At 43.6% G+C, this 20,106-nt stretch overlaps 1 protein-coding gene across 11 annotated transcripts in view; it reads left to right on the plus strand.

The window, feature by feature from the left end:
• LOC309693664 (receptor-type tyrosine-protein phosphatase F) overlaps positions 1-20,106 on the plus strand; it is a 161,050-nt gene that overhangs the window by 117,720 nt on the left and 23,224 nt on the right. For 6 of the 11 annotated variants that reach the window (XM_082513103.1, XM_082513099.1, XM_082513107.1 and 3 more), the window contains 9 exons: positions 474-500; positions 3,535-3,652; positions 4,073-4,657; positions 5,411-5,511; positions 6,124-6,371; positions 7,585-7,663; positions 8,755-8,979; positions 15,092-15,246; positions 18,717-18,829. In XM_082513103.1, coding sequence (XP_082369229.1) covers positions 474-500; positions 3,535-3,652; positions 4,073-4,657; positions 5,411-5,511; positions 6,124-6,371; positions 7,585-7,663; positions 8,755-8,979; positions 15,092-15,246; positions 18,717-18,829 — 1,651 coding nt within the window. The remainder of the gene's footprint in view (positions 1-473; positions 501-3,534; positions 3,653-4,072; positions 4,658-5,410; positions 5,512-6,123; positions 6,372-7,584; positions 7,664-8,754; positions 8,980-15,091; positions 15,247-18,716; positions 18,830-20,106) is intronic. The other 5 variants (XM_082513105.1, XM_082513109.1, XM_082513108.1 and 2 more) reach the window with 3 other exon arrangements.

Raw genomic sequence — 20,106 nt, forward strand, 5'->3', positions numbered from 1 at the left:
AGGCACAGCGAGCAAGGAGAACATTTTGAATACATATTGAAATATAATGAATAAAAGGCCTTCCCTCAATTTCTGTAAGAAAAAAGGAAATGCTTCACGGACTGTGCAGAGTTTACAGTTCTTATCCAAAGTGTAATAGTCATCATAGCGAATAGAAGTCTCCTGATTGAGCAAGAGGGGGGCTTTTTGTTGGATTCATAGGCAAACCAAAAACAAGGCAGTGCATTTAAACAATAAAAAAAAAAATTACAATTATGGTTACGCAATTTGTTGTATGCCACTCAACTTGTCTTTTTTTTACTCCTTCTCTTCCATCACACTCTATCCCACTGTTTTGTTCCACCACACGACTCTGCTGACACCTACATTCATCTGTCGGTGAAAAAAAGACGAGCGCTTTTTTTCCATGGCTGTTGTGTTGTTTCTGACTCATTTCTCTCCCCACCCTGTGTCCTGTGTCTTCTCTCCATCAGTGGAATATTGAGGAATCCACCGAGCATGTGAGTAACCCACATGTGTGCTGCTGGGTTCTCTTGCAGGGCAAGCTCTTTTCCTTTTTGCAGTTTGGGGGTGCTTGTGTGTTTGGATTATGAGTTGTGTGTGGATGTGTGTTAATTTCTGTGCAAGGTGTGTGACTTTAATCTACTCTGTGTGAACCCTCAGGAAAGATCATAACCGCAGCACGAAACGTGTGTCCAAATGTTTTCTTTTGTGTGTTTGTGTTTGCGCGCGTGTGTTTGTGTGTGTGAGAGAGAGAGTTAGTGTGATTTAGTCTAAGAGCTCCTACAACTTCAAAGCAAGATCTGATGCAGGCTTATTTTACCAGAAGAAAGAACCTTGTAGAAACAGCTGGGCAGTTGCAGGTGAACTGAGGCAATTCTGTACAGAGCGCATGAAGCATCTTCCCCCATTGAGAGTACAGTGTAGTCAAAGGCTTTGTGTCACTATCCCCGTGTGATACCGACATTAATCGGCCTCGCCTAACCTGCTGTCTTCCCCGCTGTTTCAGATGACATGTCTATTTGAGGGGAGGAGCTGTGACTTTTATCAGCTCCACACATCTCCGAAATTGCCACCAGCCTTTCATGTTCTTTTCACGTGCCTGGTTTGCAGCTCGCTGCTACGTGGCTGTCAAGCAGCTCTTTGTTATGGCTTATTACCCCCTAGACGTCATATTGCACTGGCATAAATGCAGAGCCACTTACTGTAGCCAGTCAAAAAATTCAATAGAAGTCTGCCAGACTAACGGATCCTATTTTCAGTGTATAAACAAGGGCAAAGATATGTTAAGAAAAAGGTTTTCAGCTTTTATAAAGTCCAAAAAAAGAATTCATTTGGGATATTTTCACTCCTTTTTTTCACCTGCCGACATTTCAAATGGAAAACTTAATGAATCAGTAACCACCTGTAGAGGCTGAGGCTGATCTCTTTTTGTTCTTCCTTCATCTGTTTATATATTATTTCAGTTAGTTTCGTATACGAGCCAGTGGGAAGTGCGCACGCTGTCGTATTTATTTGCTATTAGCACCAAGTTAAACGGAAACCTGGCTGCACGGCACACGGATTCCTCAAGCTACACCCACATGGCATGAGTCAGGCTCGCCTCCTCTCCCTCTCCGCTTAATGCGTTGATTAACACCTGACAGACAGCGAGCTACACGCTGTCAGAGGAGGACATCTGTTCACACATCTTTATTATTTCTTCAGCAGCCATGTTTAGGCCACAGCAGACTTTGTGCTTGGTAGCTAATAGAGTACGAGGCAGATGTCAACACTGAAAACATAAGCCTGCGTTACTGACCCATGGCTTTGTTCTCAGGGAGTTTTTTTTTAGCTTTCGGGAAATTTTGGCTGGCGTTAAAAAGCAAAAGATGCATATAGAGGACATTAAATATTAATCTTGAGCAAAAAGTTATCTGAAGGGATTTGTTTTAACAGCGCAGCCCATTTTTCTCTTGGTATTTTTCCACTCTAGTGAGGATAGTGGTGTTGAGAGGCTTGAAGAGAAGAATCCACTTCTATAACTAGTCGACTTGTTAATCTCTATAATGCCCTTTGGTGCTGTTCTAAGCATTTGCTCTAAAGGGAACTTTGAAGCCTGGGTTTTTCTATTTTCTGCTGAGTTTTAAAAGTGTTGCTAGAACTGAATCAACCTTGTCAGAATGAAGAGAGGACCGATCTGTGCAGCTGCCACTGCTGAGATTGTTAAAGCCATTTTGCATGATTAAAGTAATGAGACTTCCTCCATAAAGTTAAAATGGCTTTATGATACAGTAATTTAGCATTTTCCCCCCCATCCCTCTTAAAGGTTAGCAGGGGAGCACCAAATGTCCCTTAAAGAGAGAGGCAGTAAAAACCACCGTCAAACAGCGCTGGGTTATGTAGACTGTTTAATGTTCTTCTATGGTTAGGAAATTAAAACTTCATTAGTTGGAGAAACCGCGTTAGGGCAAGGCTGTATAATATTCCAAGCGTCTGAGAAGTTTGTGAGAAGTTCCGGCAGGAAGGCTCGTAGGCATCTGTGTGTTCGTCCTCTCAGCGGCTCCAGTCAGAACCGGACAACTCCTGCATGTGCGCTCAAGCCGAAGGCATTAAGTTGTTGTGCGTGTGTGTGTGTACCAATGTGTGCGTGCTGATGTGCACATTTTACGTGCATGTATACTGTGTGTATCCTTCATTTATGTATATTAGTATGTGTATTCCTGTGTGTGTGTTTCTGTTTGTTTGTTTGGATATGGGCTTTGTTCAAGCTCAAGAGTATTTAATTCCAGCGTGTGGGTGTGTTTTTGTTCAGACTGATGCAGTGTGGTAAAGTGAGTGCCAGCACTGCAGCAGGTTAGCCGTAACAGTGTGTTACCTCAGTTGTTTTTCTGTCTGTTCATTCCTGACTGCTGAGTTACTCATTTGTTCATTCACCGTAGTGTGTCTGTGTTTTTGTGCAGAGACTGTTTGGGCAATCAGCCAGAGGAGAATAAGTACCAATAATCTTATTCTTTAAAAAAAAAGTAATTTTTAATCACCCTGATGTTTATTTATCTGAAGGATTATTTTCAAAGAGTTTTAACAGCAGTCCCACAGTCGGTGTACTATTTTGTGGGTTTTAATAGTCTGTTTAGCGATGAACTTAAGCTCCTCTGGGTATTATCTCATGCTTATCCATGCAGCAGGCATGAAAACTGACACACGGGTGATGTTCTGATTAATTTAGTTGGTTTGTTAGTTAATGGGTTCAGCGTGTCCCTTACAGTTAGGTACAGGAGCTTTTCAGTACCAAGAAAGGTTCCTGGGCCTGTTTGTGTGCCTTCTTTCTCTATTAAAAGTTTGACATATTTTGTTTTTAGGCTAATTGCTCAAGAACCCACACGTGGTTGGAGAAGGGGGGTTAATCTTACTGCGGTTTCCTTTGGTGCTGTGTGTTTGTCAGGGGATCGGAGCTTGTGTGAGAGGGTGGTTGGAGAGGTTTCGCTCAGGCTCACTGACGCCTGTTAACATCTGACCTTGTGATTTTTTTTTTTTTCTTTTTCACTTTTACAGGAGGCCATAATTGGTGGGCTGCAGTCTGAAACCACCTACTCTGTAACTGTAGCAGCATACACCCTGAAGGGAGATGGTGCTCGTAGCAAAGCTAAAGTCATCACCACAACTGGAGCAGGTCAGAATCAGTGTTAGTGGGGTTTTCATGTGAGTCTGTTAGTGTGGAGACTTGCTTTGGAAATCATTTGCTCATTGAGTAATGACTTTGGCTAATGATTTGTGATTGACAATGAACGACTGAAAAATACCAAAGAAAATCAAACTTGTTGAAACATGGTACGACCAAAGATTACAAAATGTATTTTGTTCAGTACGACCCAAAACGAGTGACTAAGAGCAGCCAAGTGTTTACAGAGGTCAAGTCTTTTCCATAGACGTCACAATCACAACTATCGCCATCTTGTGGCCTTTAGATAGAATACAGGTTTTTACTCATTAAGTGCCACAAATTTGATGTGAATTGAAAAATATGTCTTTGACTTATAAAGCAATTAAAGTGCAAGTAATTTTTTCCTATTTAAATCTCTACTTCAACCAGTGCCAGGCAAACCCAGTATGATGATTAGTACCACCATGGGCAACACAGCACTGCTCCAATGGCAGCCCCCCAAGGATATGGTGGGGGAGCTGATGGGCTACCAGCTGCAGTACAAGCGCACCGATGAGGACACCTACACCTCGCGCGAGATGAGAAAGACTGACGACCACCATACTGTCACTGGCCTGCACAAAGGCGCCACCTACGTCTTCCGCCTCAGCGCGCGTAACCGTGCAGGCATCGGCGAACCTCACGTTAAGGAGATCAGCACACCCGAAGACGTGCCCTCAGGCTTCCCGTCCAACCTCCAAGTTACGGGCCTGACGCAGTCCAGCACCCAGCTGACCTGGAAGCCCCCGCCGCTAGCGGAAAGGAATGGCAAGATCACACATTACTTGGTGGTATACAGGGACATCAACAGTCAGACAAACGGCACCAACCGCACCACCGAAACACACATGACTATCCAGGACCTTAAACCTGACACCACTTACGACATCCGGGTGCAGGCATTCACCAGTAAGGGCGGCGGACCCCTCAGCCCCAGCATCCAGAGCAGGACCATGTCGAATGGTAGGATAAGTGGTAGGACATCTGACTAACATTTATACATAAACACTTCAGAGATATTTAATATGAAAACATAATGACGTGCTTGCATAAACATTGGCACTCTTAGACGCACAGTCATGTCATTGCTCACCATAAACACATGTCACTCGCTTCTGTTTTAAACTTTATCGGTGCTGTGTCTTTCCCATCTTCCACTCAGCATACTGTAGTACATGACTGTGTTTATTGATTTATAGAGTACTAATCTCATTACACGCTACAGTCACATTACCATGCCTCCTCGTCCTCCCTCCCATTACACACAAATCTAAATGTTACCCAGCATGTAGCTTCTCATGCATTTTATAATCTTATAAATGAAAGATTTCTTATTTATAACCATGCACGATGCCTGTTTTAAGACACATGTTGCCACTCCTCATGTCATATGCATTTCTTGGTAATCACAGTGATCTCGGCCTGTTGAGTGTGTCTTGTGAATGAGCGGCAATAAATGGGACAGGCTCAGGGAAATGGAGTCTATTTTTGTATGATCTGTAATCAAGCGTGAATGCGATTGTTAATGTTCTCTGAACACTCCTGTGGCTTTTCAGGTTTGGTCATAAGGAATTACAGCAGAATATGTTCGCGTTGTTTACTGAAGGGGCGACTTGCTCGTGTGCTGCTTTATAGTAGTGTGAAATGAAATTATGCACAGAGATTACTTTTTGTGGTGTACAAGATGTCTTACTTGAGGTATTAATGAGTGGATTTTCCTCATCCTAGCTTTCCCCACCCTGAACTTTGGTGTCAAAGCTGTCATGAAAACGTCCGTCTTGCTCACCTGGGATTTGCCACCAAACTACAAACCCCAAGCACCTTTTAAGGTAAGTACCAGCCAGGTAGACGGCCATTGCTGACACGAGGTGCAAAAAAGATTGAATATGAACTGAGTTTGCACAGACAAAATACTTGCAGTACAATTTAAATTAAAAAACGCTGGATTAAAAAAAAACAACAACTCTTATTCTACTTCAATAACATGTTCTGACATGCTGTACAGCCATTTGTAATATGAAAAAGCAATATTAGGTGCTGACACTTATCACAATATGATTGAGTCACTTTTTGTATTTGCACAAAAACTATGAAAATCCCAATTCATGCTCGTTTATGAGGTGTAATAATCTGTCAAAGTGATATATCAATTCCCACCCAAATGATAGGGGAGCAAAGACAATTTAAGGTGTAAAAGAACATTGGATATGCGCCAGTGGGCGAGTGCGACGCTTGAAGCACTTGAGATGAGGTGTCAGATAAGATGGGCATCTCCCTTAGGACCATACTGTTTTTGCTTTTCTTTTCTTTTTCTTTTTTTTTCCACGTGTGTGCGTTTGAGAGGGAAGAGAGAGTGGTGCGTGTGAGCAAACGATATTCAGGCTGTATATCTGTGCTGCCGTAAATCACAACTCCCAAGTTTTCCCCCCGTGTGCTTACAGATCTTGTATAACCAGCAAAGCGTGGAAGTGATGGGAAACCTGAAGAGGAAGCTGATCACGCAGCTGCAGCCAGACACAGACTACTCCTTTGTACTGACAAGCAGGGGCAACATTGCCGGAGGTCTTCAGCAGCAGGTGTCCATCCGCACTGCCCCTGACCTGATCCAGACCAAGCCCAGGACACATCATGCTCAAGGTGGCAAGATGAACATCACCCTGCCAAAGATCCAGACCACCACTCGTGTCAAGTACGTACTGATGGGGACTAACCACACAGGCTTGCTCTGGGCTAGAAAATGATTGTTATTAGTCAGGAATAACAAACAGGTTTTGCTTTTTATGTACACAGATTGTGATGCATATAAGTTATACATTTATCATTTTAAAATTGATGTTAATACAAAAATTTACAGCCACGAAACTGTAAATTTGGGACCTAATGCGACACGTGTGTCTGATCGCTACTAAAACTATTCGAGAACTTAGGATTGCAACTTTTACTCTGAGCCATTTTTGTGACACGGCAGCTGATGATAATTGAGACTTAACATCAGGTCGAGCTGTGTTATCTTTTGACGCAAATTGTTAAGAGGAGAACTGCACCTGACCCTTTTCCTTCGAACGCACACACATAGCGACACGTCTGTGTAAAGGGGGAGTACACGGGGTTGATTGGTAAAAAAGATTACAGGGCTGTCAGGGCTGGCCAAGGTCCAGCACAGATTGACAGCCACGGAGTGCCTGTGATTGGGGATGGGAGGGTTGAGGGGGTGTGTAGGTAAGAGGGAGGGGGTGAGGAGTCTTGTTATACGTCTCTTCTCCCACTACTAGACTTGAGTGACTGTTGAATCACAGAGTTGAGGTCTGGAGAGAAGCAGCTGTTTTTGCTGTCAGCAGCACCTGATTTTACAAGTAGTCAAATGCTGCATCGGGGGCGAAACTTGTACCCGAGACAGAGTCGGGGCAGAGACGAAACATATATAACCTAATGCATTCTCCAAAGCATTCTCCTTTATTCATCACCTAGCCTCTTAGCTTGACTGTAAAGTCTTAAATGTCTTACTAATGTCTTTCTTTTCCTTCTATTTTGGTCTTCTTATTGAAAGCAGGAGAACACACACGAGTAGTCACATAGCTGCTTCTATTAACCTAAGGAATCCTATGGGGATCTATGCTAGCTGAAGGCTCCCCTCACTGGGATTGTGTTTGTTCCAGTCTACATGGCAGATGTTCTTAGTGATTAGCAATTAATTGGCGAATGCATTGCCAATCTGCTGGTGTTCGACCTTGGTCGGAACCACATGTGTTTTACTTAAATTTTGAATTCAGCCCAACAAGGATCACCGTCAAAGTACGCCTCCTTGTTTTGACTGTGCTATTAATGCACTTGGCCCACTTTGTTCTCAGTGTGTACGTGCATCGGCCGGTCTTTCTTAACACAAGCTTTATTTTTCATGGCAGGTGGTACTACATCGTTGTGGTGCCCATGTCCCCGGTGACACGCAAGTGGAAGAATCCAGACGAGATGGACATGGATGAGGTGAGTGCCAGCCCATGTCTGATTGGCTAATGTGCCAGGTCAGGGTCCCAAATAGCACTCTCTGGTCCAACTGGGTAGAAAGTCACGAGTGGAAACTAATTAGCTTTACCCTCCTGGGCGCCAGAAGAAAGAGATTTTAAACAATGACTCACTCAGCTAGGTGGGGAGTGTCCTGAGTGAATGCCAGGTCTGCAGACACTGCCCATTTGTTGAATATAGCAATTTGTGTGTACATAAAATAGTTTGGTCTTTGTTTAATTATTTGTATTGTTGTAGATGTTAGGCAATCAAACTGTGTGGTCATTTTCACAATTGTAGTCAAAAGAATTACTGCTCTACCTCTATATTTTTCTTTAAATTGTTTATAGTCAGGCTTTGCCGCCTGTAGACAAAGTTTTACATGAGTTATTCAAATGAGGACAAAGATTTATGACTGCCTTATTATTCCATTGAATAAAGGTCTTCCTTGTCCATGAGGGAATTTAAGCTAAATGACATGCCTAAATATTAATAGCATAATTTTTAAGTAAACTGCGAGGCTCGTTGGTCTGAATCACTATTGTTCAAGCTCCCTGTAGAAATAACAGAAGAGACTGAGAGGGAGAGAGATGGGACTCCCTGAGTCATTAAACACCGAGCAGGCCATTGTCTCCTCCCTCCGACATAATGATTTAATAAAGCTACATCTGGAGCAGTGCATGAGACATCACTGACAGAAAACAAAATGCTGATGAAAACACAATGCCGCAGTGCTGTATGTGCCTGCTCATTTATTAACCGGGCTGGCAGTCATGCTGAGTTTGTGTGCTAGAGCAAGTGCTAATTGCTCACTTCGTAGATTGGCTGCATTGTTTGCAGTTATATTGCTGTGCAAAGGCCATTTTAGCTGTGCACAATCATTATCTCTTATTTGGAGGCATGCTAACAACCAAACCTGGATGTCTAGTGCCAGTGCAAAAGCTTTTTTTAGACTTTAGGAGGAGTTGATGAAATTTAGAGAAGTTGGATGCCATTGTGTATATGGAAGAGAGATTTTTGACCAAAGAGCCAAAGTTGTGTATTATTGAGAAATCTCTCTTTTTCTACCCCAGCTGCTCAAATCAAGTAGAAGTTCTGTCGTAAGACACCGACGTCACTTGGATTCCACCAAGCCTTACATTGCTGCCAAGCTTGCGTCACTTCCAACCACCTTTATGCTGGGTGATGAGAAAAGGTACGACGAATTCTTCAACAAGCCCCTGACGAGCTCACAGCAGTATCTCTGCTTTGTCTTGGCTGAACTTCAATCTGAAGGGACTGACAGCACTGCTCAGTATGTAAGTAAAACATCCAGCCTTGATGGCGTAAGTTGCTTCTTTATTTTGCTTTTTAGTAAAGAACTTGCGTTTGTTTTTTAAACACTGAAGCTTTTCTGTATTTTGGTACATGTGAATTTTTCTTTTCTCGGACAGATTATTTAAGTTTATCACCCATCCTCAAACTCTAATCACTCTGCTCCTCAAAGCGTTCCAAAATAGCAGTGGGAAGTCTAATTGTTTTTGTTTTTATTGCCAATTATCCTTTAATACTGCTGCCTCTAAAAGTCATTGTAGCTTGTCCGGATAACTCCCTTATCACTTAACAATGACATCAGAGATCCAGCTTTGCCATTTCGGCAGCAGCAGGGCCCTGCGCACATCTCTTTACAATGCTAATACTAGACTCTCGGCTTTCTCAGCCAGGCCCCAATGCACTCGTCAAACAGCTCCAACATGGAGGCCCAGTTCTCCGTGGGACGGTCTGGAGTAAACTTCACAGCAGAAAGAATGAGCGACTGTGATTGCTCGGAGCTTCACCGCTACCCGGGACATGTATATTCAGTAGCTGTGCCCTGAGTGATTTTATTTTATTTTTTTTAAATGGAAGAGAGCGAACGCTCCAAGTCCGAAACCCAATCCCAGACTTTTCACCTATTTCTTTCTCTTCACTCCCTCCTCTGAGCTTTTTTCCTTTACCCTCTCTCTGCTTCTCTCACCCTCTCCACATTTCTCTACCATGAAGAGAGCAGAGAAGATTGATTAGAGCAGCTGAAGTTAAGAGGGAGATGAGGGCCTGGTCTCAGGGTCTCGGGAGTCTGTAAAGCAGGCCTGATTCCCTTGAAATGCTGCTTTACATGTCCCTAAAGCCCCCCACCACCACTACCCTACTCCAGTAATCCTCTACTCTTTCACTCAGGAAAGAGGAGGGACATGCAGGGGAGGCTATAGCGGGCAACCACGGTATACTTTACTTCAAAGCAGATGCTTAAATCCCATCACTGCACAACACTCTCACCGTACCTGCAAAATACACCATGCTGGATCAGCAGCGCTCAAGATTTCTCTCTTTCTGTGCACTTGCCCTCCTTAAACTGCGTCGTACCCACCTGCTTTTAAACTTAATCACTTGGATCAATCAGATTCACTCACTCTGTGAGTCAGCCAGTGTGTTTACCTTCACTTCAGCTTTCTGCAGCAAACTCATTTCCTAAAATGTATGTAAATAGGACACTTAATTTCCTGAATTAGGATAGCAGATTAAAGCAAACATGAATAGTAATGCTGCAGTGTACTTCTGATGTACAAACACAAATGGTTTTCTAAAAAAAAAATTTTACGGCGCCACATGACAAAGACTTTAGACAGAGAAAGTGCTGCCGTGACAAAGATTAAAGGAGAGATCATTAGACGTGGCAGTGCATTCTTGGCCCTAAAATGAGTATTCGAGTGTGGATGGCTAAAACTCACATTTTGAAGCTAAATCAAAATAAGCTGACAACCATTTCAGAACGTTGGTGCTTTTGTGAAAACATTCACAGAGGTGTGCATACAGATCGTGAAAGCAGTCAGTTTTTTCTACATATCATGTCCCCTAACTGAACTGTCAAAATGCTCTGACAGAAAAAAACCCCACTTCAGGCTACAGCTCACAAATTCACTTAAAATATGCCATCCATGGTTCAAAAATACAATAAGGGATAAAAAAAATCCAATAGCTGACCTGCTCCATATAATAAGCACAACATCTACACTAACAGGATTATTATAGAGCATGTAAACACCTTGATTTTCTCATTTCTCCTATCCTGGCTTCACGTGTGCTTTTAAGCATACTGAATGGTGAGGTGGCTACTGCAGTCATTGATTTCTGCACAAATCCCCTAACTGCACTCCTTGGGAAACACGGCAGTGTTTGTTTTTGTCACCCCCAACGCGCCGCTTTCGAGCGTTTATTACTAAACACACGGGTACAGAAGGTAAAGCATGCAGGAGGATCGAGCAGTTAGCAGAAGCTGCCTCGAGCAGGATCTTCACCAGACCCAGGAGAATAAGACAACAAGTAGTGGAATAAATGACTTGTGTCTTTACCACACTTTCTCGCAACCACCCAAACTCCCCCAGTGTAGATCAAACAAGACCGCCAGGATTTAATAAGCCCTCGTATATCAACGGCCACAAGCAGCCAGCAGTGGTTGGAGGGAAGAAGAGAAGGAAGGCAAAGGGGGAAGAGAGCGAGGAAGAGAGAGGGGCAGAAGAAGAGAGGGTGCCTTTATGTCTCCCCAGCACCCAAGGCGGATAAACAAGCCGGGGGAGGTGTGAAATGGGATGATAGATGCTGGGTGTGTATAAACAGTATCATTTAATGCGAGAAGAGAGTGAGGGAGGGAGGAGGCATGAAATATTGTGTGATGTGAGACAGAGAGTAGGGGTGGCGTTTGATAGAGGAAAAGAGGGTAGCAAAAATTGTGTCTCGCGTCCTGTCCAGCCTGTGAAGCCCAGATGAGAGGAAGTGAACGAATGTTTGAGGAGGAGCTCGTGTTTAATGTGCGCTTTTATTTTGAGGGAAATTAGATGTTCTGGGAGAGAGAGAAAAAAATCATAATGGGGTGTTTTGCTATTTGCAATGCTACCCAAGCATTTCCTGCGTTCCCAAAAAGAATTGATATTGTAGCACTAAATCTGCCGGTGCTATGAACTCACAATCCCCTCAGCATGGAGGACGGGGTTGTTTTTTCATAATTTAAAAGGCTTTGACAGATAATATTAAAAAGAGAATTATGACAGGAAAACAAGATGGGAACATGAGCATATTCAAGTCACTGAGTGGAGTTTAAATAAAGGCAAAGTCACCATTCAAATGCACTGTGTCCCATCCACTCCTGGAGGTATTCCCCTGTAGCAATGCCTCCAGATATCTGAGTGCTTGGTATTCAGACAGTTAGAAAGGAGTAATACATGTAGTTTCTGGTGCTGAATGGTTGCATGGATAAGAAAGTAACCGATGAAATAGTGAGGTCATCGTACGAAGTAGCCACACTTCTGTTCTTCATGGATAAAGGCATATTCATACATACTATCGTCTTTCCCCCTCAAGTTTTTGTGCCTTCATTTCTCCTCCCCTATGTCATGCAGTGATGACAAGCGTGTGGGCTTTTCAGCCTCCCCGGGGAGGCAGAGAGAGCGGCGGATTCATAATAGGCGTCTTTGCGCGTTTGTGTTTTTTGTTTGGCGCGCACCCCGCAGCTTATTTACGCCACTTTTGGAGAGTTGAGGAGCTCGCGGGGTCAACGGCGAGTTGAAACAAATTTGCCTGCGCTGTGCATAGCGGATTCTGTGCTCAGGGGATGGAGGAGCAGTGGCTGACTGCGGAAGCTGTGTAGCTCACGGGCCAGATAGCAGACTCGATACACTGCTACTACCACAACACCTTTTCCTCTGTCTCCTCTCTCTGCCATCTCACATCACCCACTATCTCCCTCTCTCTCTCCCTTGTTCTCTTACTTTGTCTCAGACAAATATAGTCTCTCTCTCACAGACACACACACACACACACACTCTTCGCTAGTGGCTGCGACCAAAACAAATACCTTCACTCGTGCAGGCTTAGAGAAGTTTGTGAAAAGGCTCAGAAAAACTGATGTTCCAGGTGTGCTCACACAAAAACATACACGCTTTTGTTTGCAGTTCTTGCACACAGTCGCACACACATACGCAACCAAATACATCACTGATAATTCTTACAGTTGTATATATCTTTATCTACAGTATTTCTTTTATTGTTTATTCTCTTCTACTTGTCATTTTCTTCTATCTCTTCTCTAGTGGGGATGGCATTTAATAGAATTTTATCAAATCTGTTTTCAGCATCTAATTCACTTTCTAAATGCGATTGCACTGCAAAATGTGTTTAGCTTCATCTCTCTGTGTTTTTACCCACGTCTGTAGCCCCTCCTGTAGATGTAGATCCTGCTACATCTCTGTGGACAAAAAGAAAAATTATGCAATTTAAATAAACATGGTAAACTCTTTGGCCTTGTTCTGTTTCAACATTTAGGTGGGTGATACATGACAAAATACCATCCATATAAACGTCAAGGCTCCAGTGTTTCCCAGCAGTGTAACAATATGATCAATGTATTCACTCCATGTGTACGTCGCGCATATCCAAACACACTGCATGCCCATACTTTACAGAGAGACGCGCACTGATCCAGAGTTGTAAGGGATGCACTTATGTCTTTCACTGTCTCTGACTCACTCTCAGATTCGCACATTCCTTCACTGCACCATTGCTCCATTGTGATACCGCTGTGCGAGGGCAGAAGCATTAGGAGCTGCGTGACTGAGCTTTTATCAGATATTAGGGCCGTTCAAATGGATGATCCCACTACTTCACCGTGACCACCAGACAAAAAGCCCTCTCTTTTTGTTCAGCCCTCTCCTCTGCTCTTGCTCTTCTTCTCTTATCCTTCTCTGAAAGCACAGCTGCAGTTATTTGTTACCTCATTTAAAAAAAAGTTTTTCCCAGGATTCCCTGCAGGGCCATATCCTACAGCCTTTTTCGGGCCTTCCCAAAAGAACAGGAAGCCTTGTGGTGTCGTCACATCAGCAGCGTCCCATTGCTGTGCCGTTTTTCTTTGTTCTTGGATAATAGGTTCCTCCCAAAGGCGCTCAGAATGGTAGAAAGCTGGTCTCATGTCCCTGCTGTGTGTCTGTCTGTGTGCGTGTGTGTGAGAGAGACAGAGACAAATGTGAAACATTGCTGCTGTAAACTATTGCTGTCATGAAAATGTGAATTTTTTCACTTTCCTGCTTGAGTTATCATGTTTCCGGGCCCACTATGAGAGCATGGTGGTTTGCACGTACACCACTGAGACGTGCCGTATCACACACACCCAAAGTGTAAGTTTTCATGGCAGTTGTCCAAGAGCATGAGTGATAACAGAACTATATGACAGAGCGCAGGACTCTTTGAGCTCATCGCAGCTTATCTTTCCAATTAATATCTGCCTGTGCACTGAAGAGCAGGCTGCTGTGCAGCTAATGATCCGGATTACTGCTGCCTGCTGCCCCACCATTCCCACTGCATGCTGGGAGCCCAATTCCCTTAGAGGTCTGCGATCTGTCACCCATATCCTTCCACACTCTGTACTCCCTATCCCAACCTGCATCTCCTATCGTCATTCAATAGGTGTCACGCTGAGTTCTAATGACAGATGCCTCACGCCTCCCTTTTTCTCATCTGTCAGCTTGCTCTCTCACAGTTGGATTCCTTCTTCTTCAAACCTTTTTTTTTTTTTTTTTTTTACCATGCACCATACTGCATCCCCTCGGGTACCCCGTCCTCAGATACATACACACCGATGCATACCTCCCCACCTCCCTTTCCCCCATCATTCAGAGACGTGGAGTGGAAAGATGTCTCATTTACAACCAAGGTGGAAATGCACCCTCGTCGTCACCTCCTCCTCTTCTGTCACGGTGTGAACACTAATGAAGAAGAGATGAGTCCTCTCTTGTGCCCCCATTTATCTCAGCGACCAAGGGACATGCACACTTATCCCTGCCTCTCCATCTCTACCTCCCTCACTCTGGTGTCAGTCGCTCTGTCATCAGCCGTCTTAGTTTTTTCTAACAGAAATATATAAACTTGATTTGAGTTTGGTCGATAGCTCTGTGGCCTGCTCTGCTTCATCACTGGACTGTCATCTATTACTAAGTTGACACAACTTGACTATCCGAGTGCCAGAAACAAGATATGGGAAGTGACATATTTGGTTTATCTCTTATGTAGAAAACTTTGTTTCCAGTTTTGTTACTTCAGCCACAGAAAGTGCTACATATTCAAAGTGTCAGTATCTTTTTTAATTGTCCTTTAAGTATATAAGTGGTTGATCTACAGTTGAACCCTGTGTAGAATTTTAAATTCATGTTAGCAACATGCTCGTTCTCCCCGAGTCCAGTGCCTTTTCCTTTGATGTTTGAGCTTCTTTTTTTTAACTTTAGGCAGTTTTAAACACCCTAGGGAATCCAGATTACACTTAAATGAGAAGGGAGACCTTGCATACATACTAAAAAGTCTGAAGTGCCTCTCTGATGTACCTGTACTCTCTTTTCTGTTTCCTTACAGATGACATATTCAGCTAGTCCCTACTCAGATCCAATCGAGGTCACTTCAAGTATGGCTCAAGGGATGGAGCAGTCTGAAATGCTGTGGGTCATGGGCCCAGTGCTGGCTGTGCTGCTCATCATCAGCATCGTCATCGCCATCCTCATCTTTAAGAAGTAAGAAGCCATGCTTCTGATTATTAGTTGGTTGAGGTTGAAATGCGGTGACACTTGTGATTGTAGGTTTCTTATGGTTGCATCAGGAATGGTAATGAGACGTGCTTCTTCCTGCCACTTGCACCAGGCTCCTCGCACACCAAACTATAACATCCACTTTCCTTTGCATAATATACACGGTAATGAGAGGAGAGCCAAAGACACGTTGATTTGTTTTTTTTCATACAAAATATTTTGGCCCAGCTGGCTATTTTCAGCAGTACTATGTGAAGTCTCAGCAGAAATGGCAACTGACATTGCCTCCCTAATAAAAAGCACAGCTTGGCTGTCAAAATCTCTTAGTTAGGAGTGAGGAATGTGTTTTTGCCAACACCATTGGTCATTTGAAATAAGAAACAGAAGGGTGCAACAGAGGGCTCAAGTAAACGCTTAGTCAATATCTCTTTAAAGCACTTCGGGTGCCTCTGTGCAGCACACCATGACTATGTACAGACCAACGAGGTGCTTTGGAGAAACTTTAATGGCTAATGTTAAAACGACTAGTCGATTAGAATTAATGATTTTAAGTGATTTATTAAACAAAAATGCCAAACATTTGCTCAGTTCTGCTTATAAGCTGTGAAGACTTCCAGCTATATTCTAATGAATATTTGCACTTTGAACATCTTTGACTTTTGTCCTGTCAGACATGACTTTCAATTATAGATTTTCAATAACAAAATAATGGAGCTATAATTAACAATTAACCTTTTTTTCCCAAATAACCAAAAAGTAACTCATGCAGCTCTATAAAACCAGCCTTTCTTCAAGCATGGTAGTCATGCACAGTTATTTGTACATCATTAATTTTAAAGAATATTGCACTGGCTGCAGGACTCTTTCCCCTCACTTCACTTCTTCATGATTAAGTCCTACCTACTATCTTGTCCTGATGGATCCATTACAAGATCTTAATTTCACATCATACGTGCCTCACCTGCCATCCTCAGCCTTGCAGCCTTGCTATGTGGCTGCTGTCTCCGGCAGACTTAGAAAGGGACTGGTTAATAATAGGCCTTGAGACAGCTCACTGCTGAGTAGCACGTCCTCTGTCTGGAAGCCCTTTCTTCATGTAGACACAGATTGACAGGAGGGACTGTGGGGAGGTGGCTGCGTGCCCTTTTCGCTGCGGACTGGCAGTAAATGTGCAGAGGAATAATCACACTGTAGCTCTGGTTGTTATTGCTACCTGCAGAGTCGCCAAGACCAACACTAGCAGCAAACAAAGCCATGATTATTCTCAAAAGGCTCGAGAGATTTTTTTTTACGATAACTTTTTAAAAATCATTTGCTTTCAATATTTGGCTTTTTTTTAGTCTTTGGAAAACAGTCCAGTTAGATCAAGATATGTGTTAAAAAATACTTCTGCATAACTATTACACATTAACACCCCGACTTCTTTCTTGCCTTTGTGAATGCAGCAAACAGGAAAGGTGGGTACTTTCCCTGAAACATCCATCACAATTTCATCTCCCACTGCCCAAGTCGTTTTCATCCGTGTTGTGAAATTGGTGGTATTAATCATCTCTATGGGGTTGCAGAGTTGGCTGTCTCTCATCTCTAATTGACATTGCACACCAAAAGCATCATCTCAAAGGAATCTCAGGAATCATCTTTGTGTCTGATGTGTTCGACTTTAAGAAATTGTACAATACATGAGAAAGAGCAGACTCTGCAGCCCTGGGTAACTGAGGTCAGAGGAGCTCCAGGGTCATGTGTACCGGTGCATGTTTCACATCTAGTCCCAGCGTTCCTCCCACAGATCGTTCTGTCTGCTGTGGTTTGTCTCCGTGCTGCGTTTCATTATCCAGCCAGTGTCAGCGTGCCCCTTCAAGACTGGCCCCATCTGAATATGCCAAGGCATCACCTGCTGCTGAATGGGCCATTGTGAAGTAAATGCCAGACAGAGAAACTGCTGAAAAAGAAATGTTCCCATCTTTTAAGCTGACATTTTCCACTGAGACCCATTCCTCTACTTTTAGCCTTTTTTCCCCTCCTTTTCCTGCTTCCCCTTGGCAGGAGTCGCAACAAAGGGGCCTGTTCTAGCCTCATTAAGCACACCCTGTACTGCAAACACACTCATGTTCTCACAGTGTGCATGTGCGTCTACTTTACATTCTCACATTTTAACCATCACTTTGAGCCCAAGATGAGCCACATTTACTTTAGGACAGCACTAAAGTGTCATGTAGCACTGATTGGCATCTGAGTGGGTCAGAGGTATGGATGAGGTGTGCAGAGGACAGATCTCTCTCATCCCCTCCCTCAGTCTAGCCGAGCCTAAGAGCAAACTCTGGGAAAACCAGATACGGTCTGGCTCAGCTCTCGGCTGGAGAGGAAGTGATGCTTGTCATAGATTAACCGTCATGCAGCTAGCATTAACTTAAGCCTCTGCAGCATAAGATAACAGGTGGCAGAGAGGCCCCCAGCCCCAGTGGCTGAGGTGGACCGGGTTAAGGCTGTGTGTGCACCAGCAGCTTTGTGTATTCTCACCACGCTGGGCTTCAACAGAAGGCCCTGCTCTTTCCTAAAACCCACGCTCGCCACTTGCAAATGGAGTGCAATGAGATGTGAAATTTCCACAGGGCACCCTGATGCTTCCTTCCGCCCATTTCCATTTGCAGTCAGAAGGCTTGTGAGTGTGCAGCTGTATCTGTATGAGTGTCTCTGTGTGTTTGTACTTGTAAAAGTTGGAGAGATGGGAAAGCGTACATCTGTGTGCCTGTTTGTGTGTGTATGTCAACAGATGCCGGCTATCTGAAAACATGCTTTGTTTTCCTTTTCACGGTCGACTGAGCTGAGCCAGTCCGAGCTGTGCTGCTCTGTTCTGTGCTATGCTAGACTCAGCTAGGCCGGGCCCAGCAGCACAGGTGCTGCAGAACTGGTCTAATTACCCTGTGTTGTGCCACCCAGCTGATGAGCTAATTACAGCTTCCGCCTGTTTTCCTCTCAATCTGGAAGCCAGTAAACACAATGTGTTGTTAGCACTCGCGCACACAAACAGCAGCGGAAAGCACACATTTCTGTCTTTACTACACACAAACAGGCAGTCATGTACACATTCCCACACTGCAGCTGTCACCTATCCAGCCGCAAACAAGCCAAACCTAGCCCACTCCAGGAAAATTACGGTGTTTCTTCAAACACATTAAACTCCAGTTTTTTCAAACTAATGAGGATGATGCATACTATCTCTTGAATTGGTGGTCCTCAAAAGTAGCTTTGAAAACCATCAACTATGTCATTAACCTCATCAAGTGTGAAACAGCATGAAAATGTGTGCATTTTTTGTTTGTTTTTGTTCTGAGGAATCACTGATGTAATTTTGAATCTTTCTGCATACAGCCTGTATGCTTTTATTCAGCGTACGGCTAACTTTGAGCTTAGAGCTCAGCTTGAAATGCTCTTACTGTCTGCTTCTACCACCACAGGAAGCGTGCATCACCCTTACCTAAAGACGAGCACTCGGGTGGGGTGAAAGACTCCCTGCTGGGCAACTCTTCCGACCCTGTAGAGATGAGAAGACTCAACTACCAGACCCCAGGTAACAAACAGCTACACAAGGAACAACAAAGAGTTTATGTAAACTTTTCTCTGCTTTCCGCTCTGAACTTTCTGAACTTTCTGGTTTAAGACAGTAGTGACACAGTTATCCGTGTTATTAAGACAGTTGCAAGCTTACAGAGTTCTGCTTTAATAAAGCATTCGAAGCTCTCTTTGTAATTTAAAGCTTGAGGGTTGATGTTTACAAGTCGATGTAACTTTGATAAGACGGGAAAAAGGCATCAGCCTCAACTTCTTCTCATGGGTCTGTTTAAGGGTAAACCTAGAAACTTGTACATGTGTGTTTTATTTTTTAATCAGTGCTTTGCAGGAAAAGAATTCAGTTTTTTAATATCAAAATGAAGAAAAAAGGATATTCTGCTTTTTGACTAGGGATTTGAAAGAGCGTCATTTCCAAAATGAAAGCGCTCCTAAAATTCATCAGTCGTTAACTCAAAAACAGATTTTATCTTCAGTGCTGAAAGAATATATAAAGGTCACTCATATCTTTAATAGTATTCTTTAATGTCTTTTATTTTCAAGATTTTTTGAAAAATAGTAGATATTGCTTTTTTTCCCCCCCCAACTCGAATCTGCACAGCCTTCCCTGAAGCTGAATGCCTTCCTTACTCATTCCTTTGATGGATCTCTTCTTTATTAGTGTTTTGTAGCATGTGTTACTTTATGACATTCACACGTACGGCTTATTTGATTTGTTGTCAGGAAGAAAATTTCACCAATTCTTTAAAAAAAGCGCAGCAAGCAGAAATCAACAAACTGTGATCGCGTCATACCTAGCTGACGGTATCAGTGAAGTCAGGCTGAGTGAATTCAAATTCCAGCCGCACACGCTGCTGAAGTCTGTGTGTGCGTCGTGTAAGGGTGCCCGCCTCGGCATCCTCCTTCTTCCTTTTCCCCCTGATCTTCTTCCTCCTCCTCCTCTGGTCTCTTGCTCCTCCTTCCTCCATGAGCTCCTTTCATTCCCCCCAGCTGATAATGAGTCCTGCTGCCTCTGATGTCAAGGTGAGCCAGGCGGAGGGAACAATGGAGCTGAGACAAAATGTCAACCTCAGTGCACGCGCACGTTTCTGTGTTTTTCCTGTGTGTGTGTGTGTGTGTGTGTGTGTGTGATTGTGTGAGCGCGTGTGTATCTCTTCTCACGGGTTATTAAAGATCCCATTTGCCATACACTCCCTCGCACGCACACACAGAGCCCCTATGAACCCCTGCAGAGGAATTAAGCAGTGCTGTCGCTCTGAAAGAGCCCTGTTCTCCCAT

Source organism: Aulonocara stuartgranti (genome assembly GCF_965226115.1).
Source record: "Aulonocara stuartgranti genome assembly, chromosome: 18".
Classification (NCBI taxonomy): Eukaryota; Metazoa; Chordata; class Actinopteri; order Cichliformes; family Cichlidae; genus Aulonocara; species Aulonocara stuartgranti.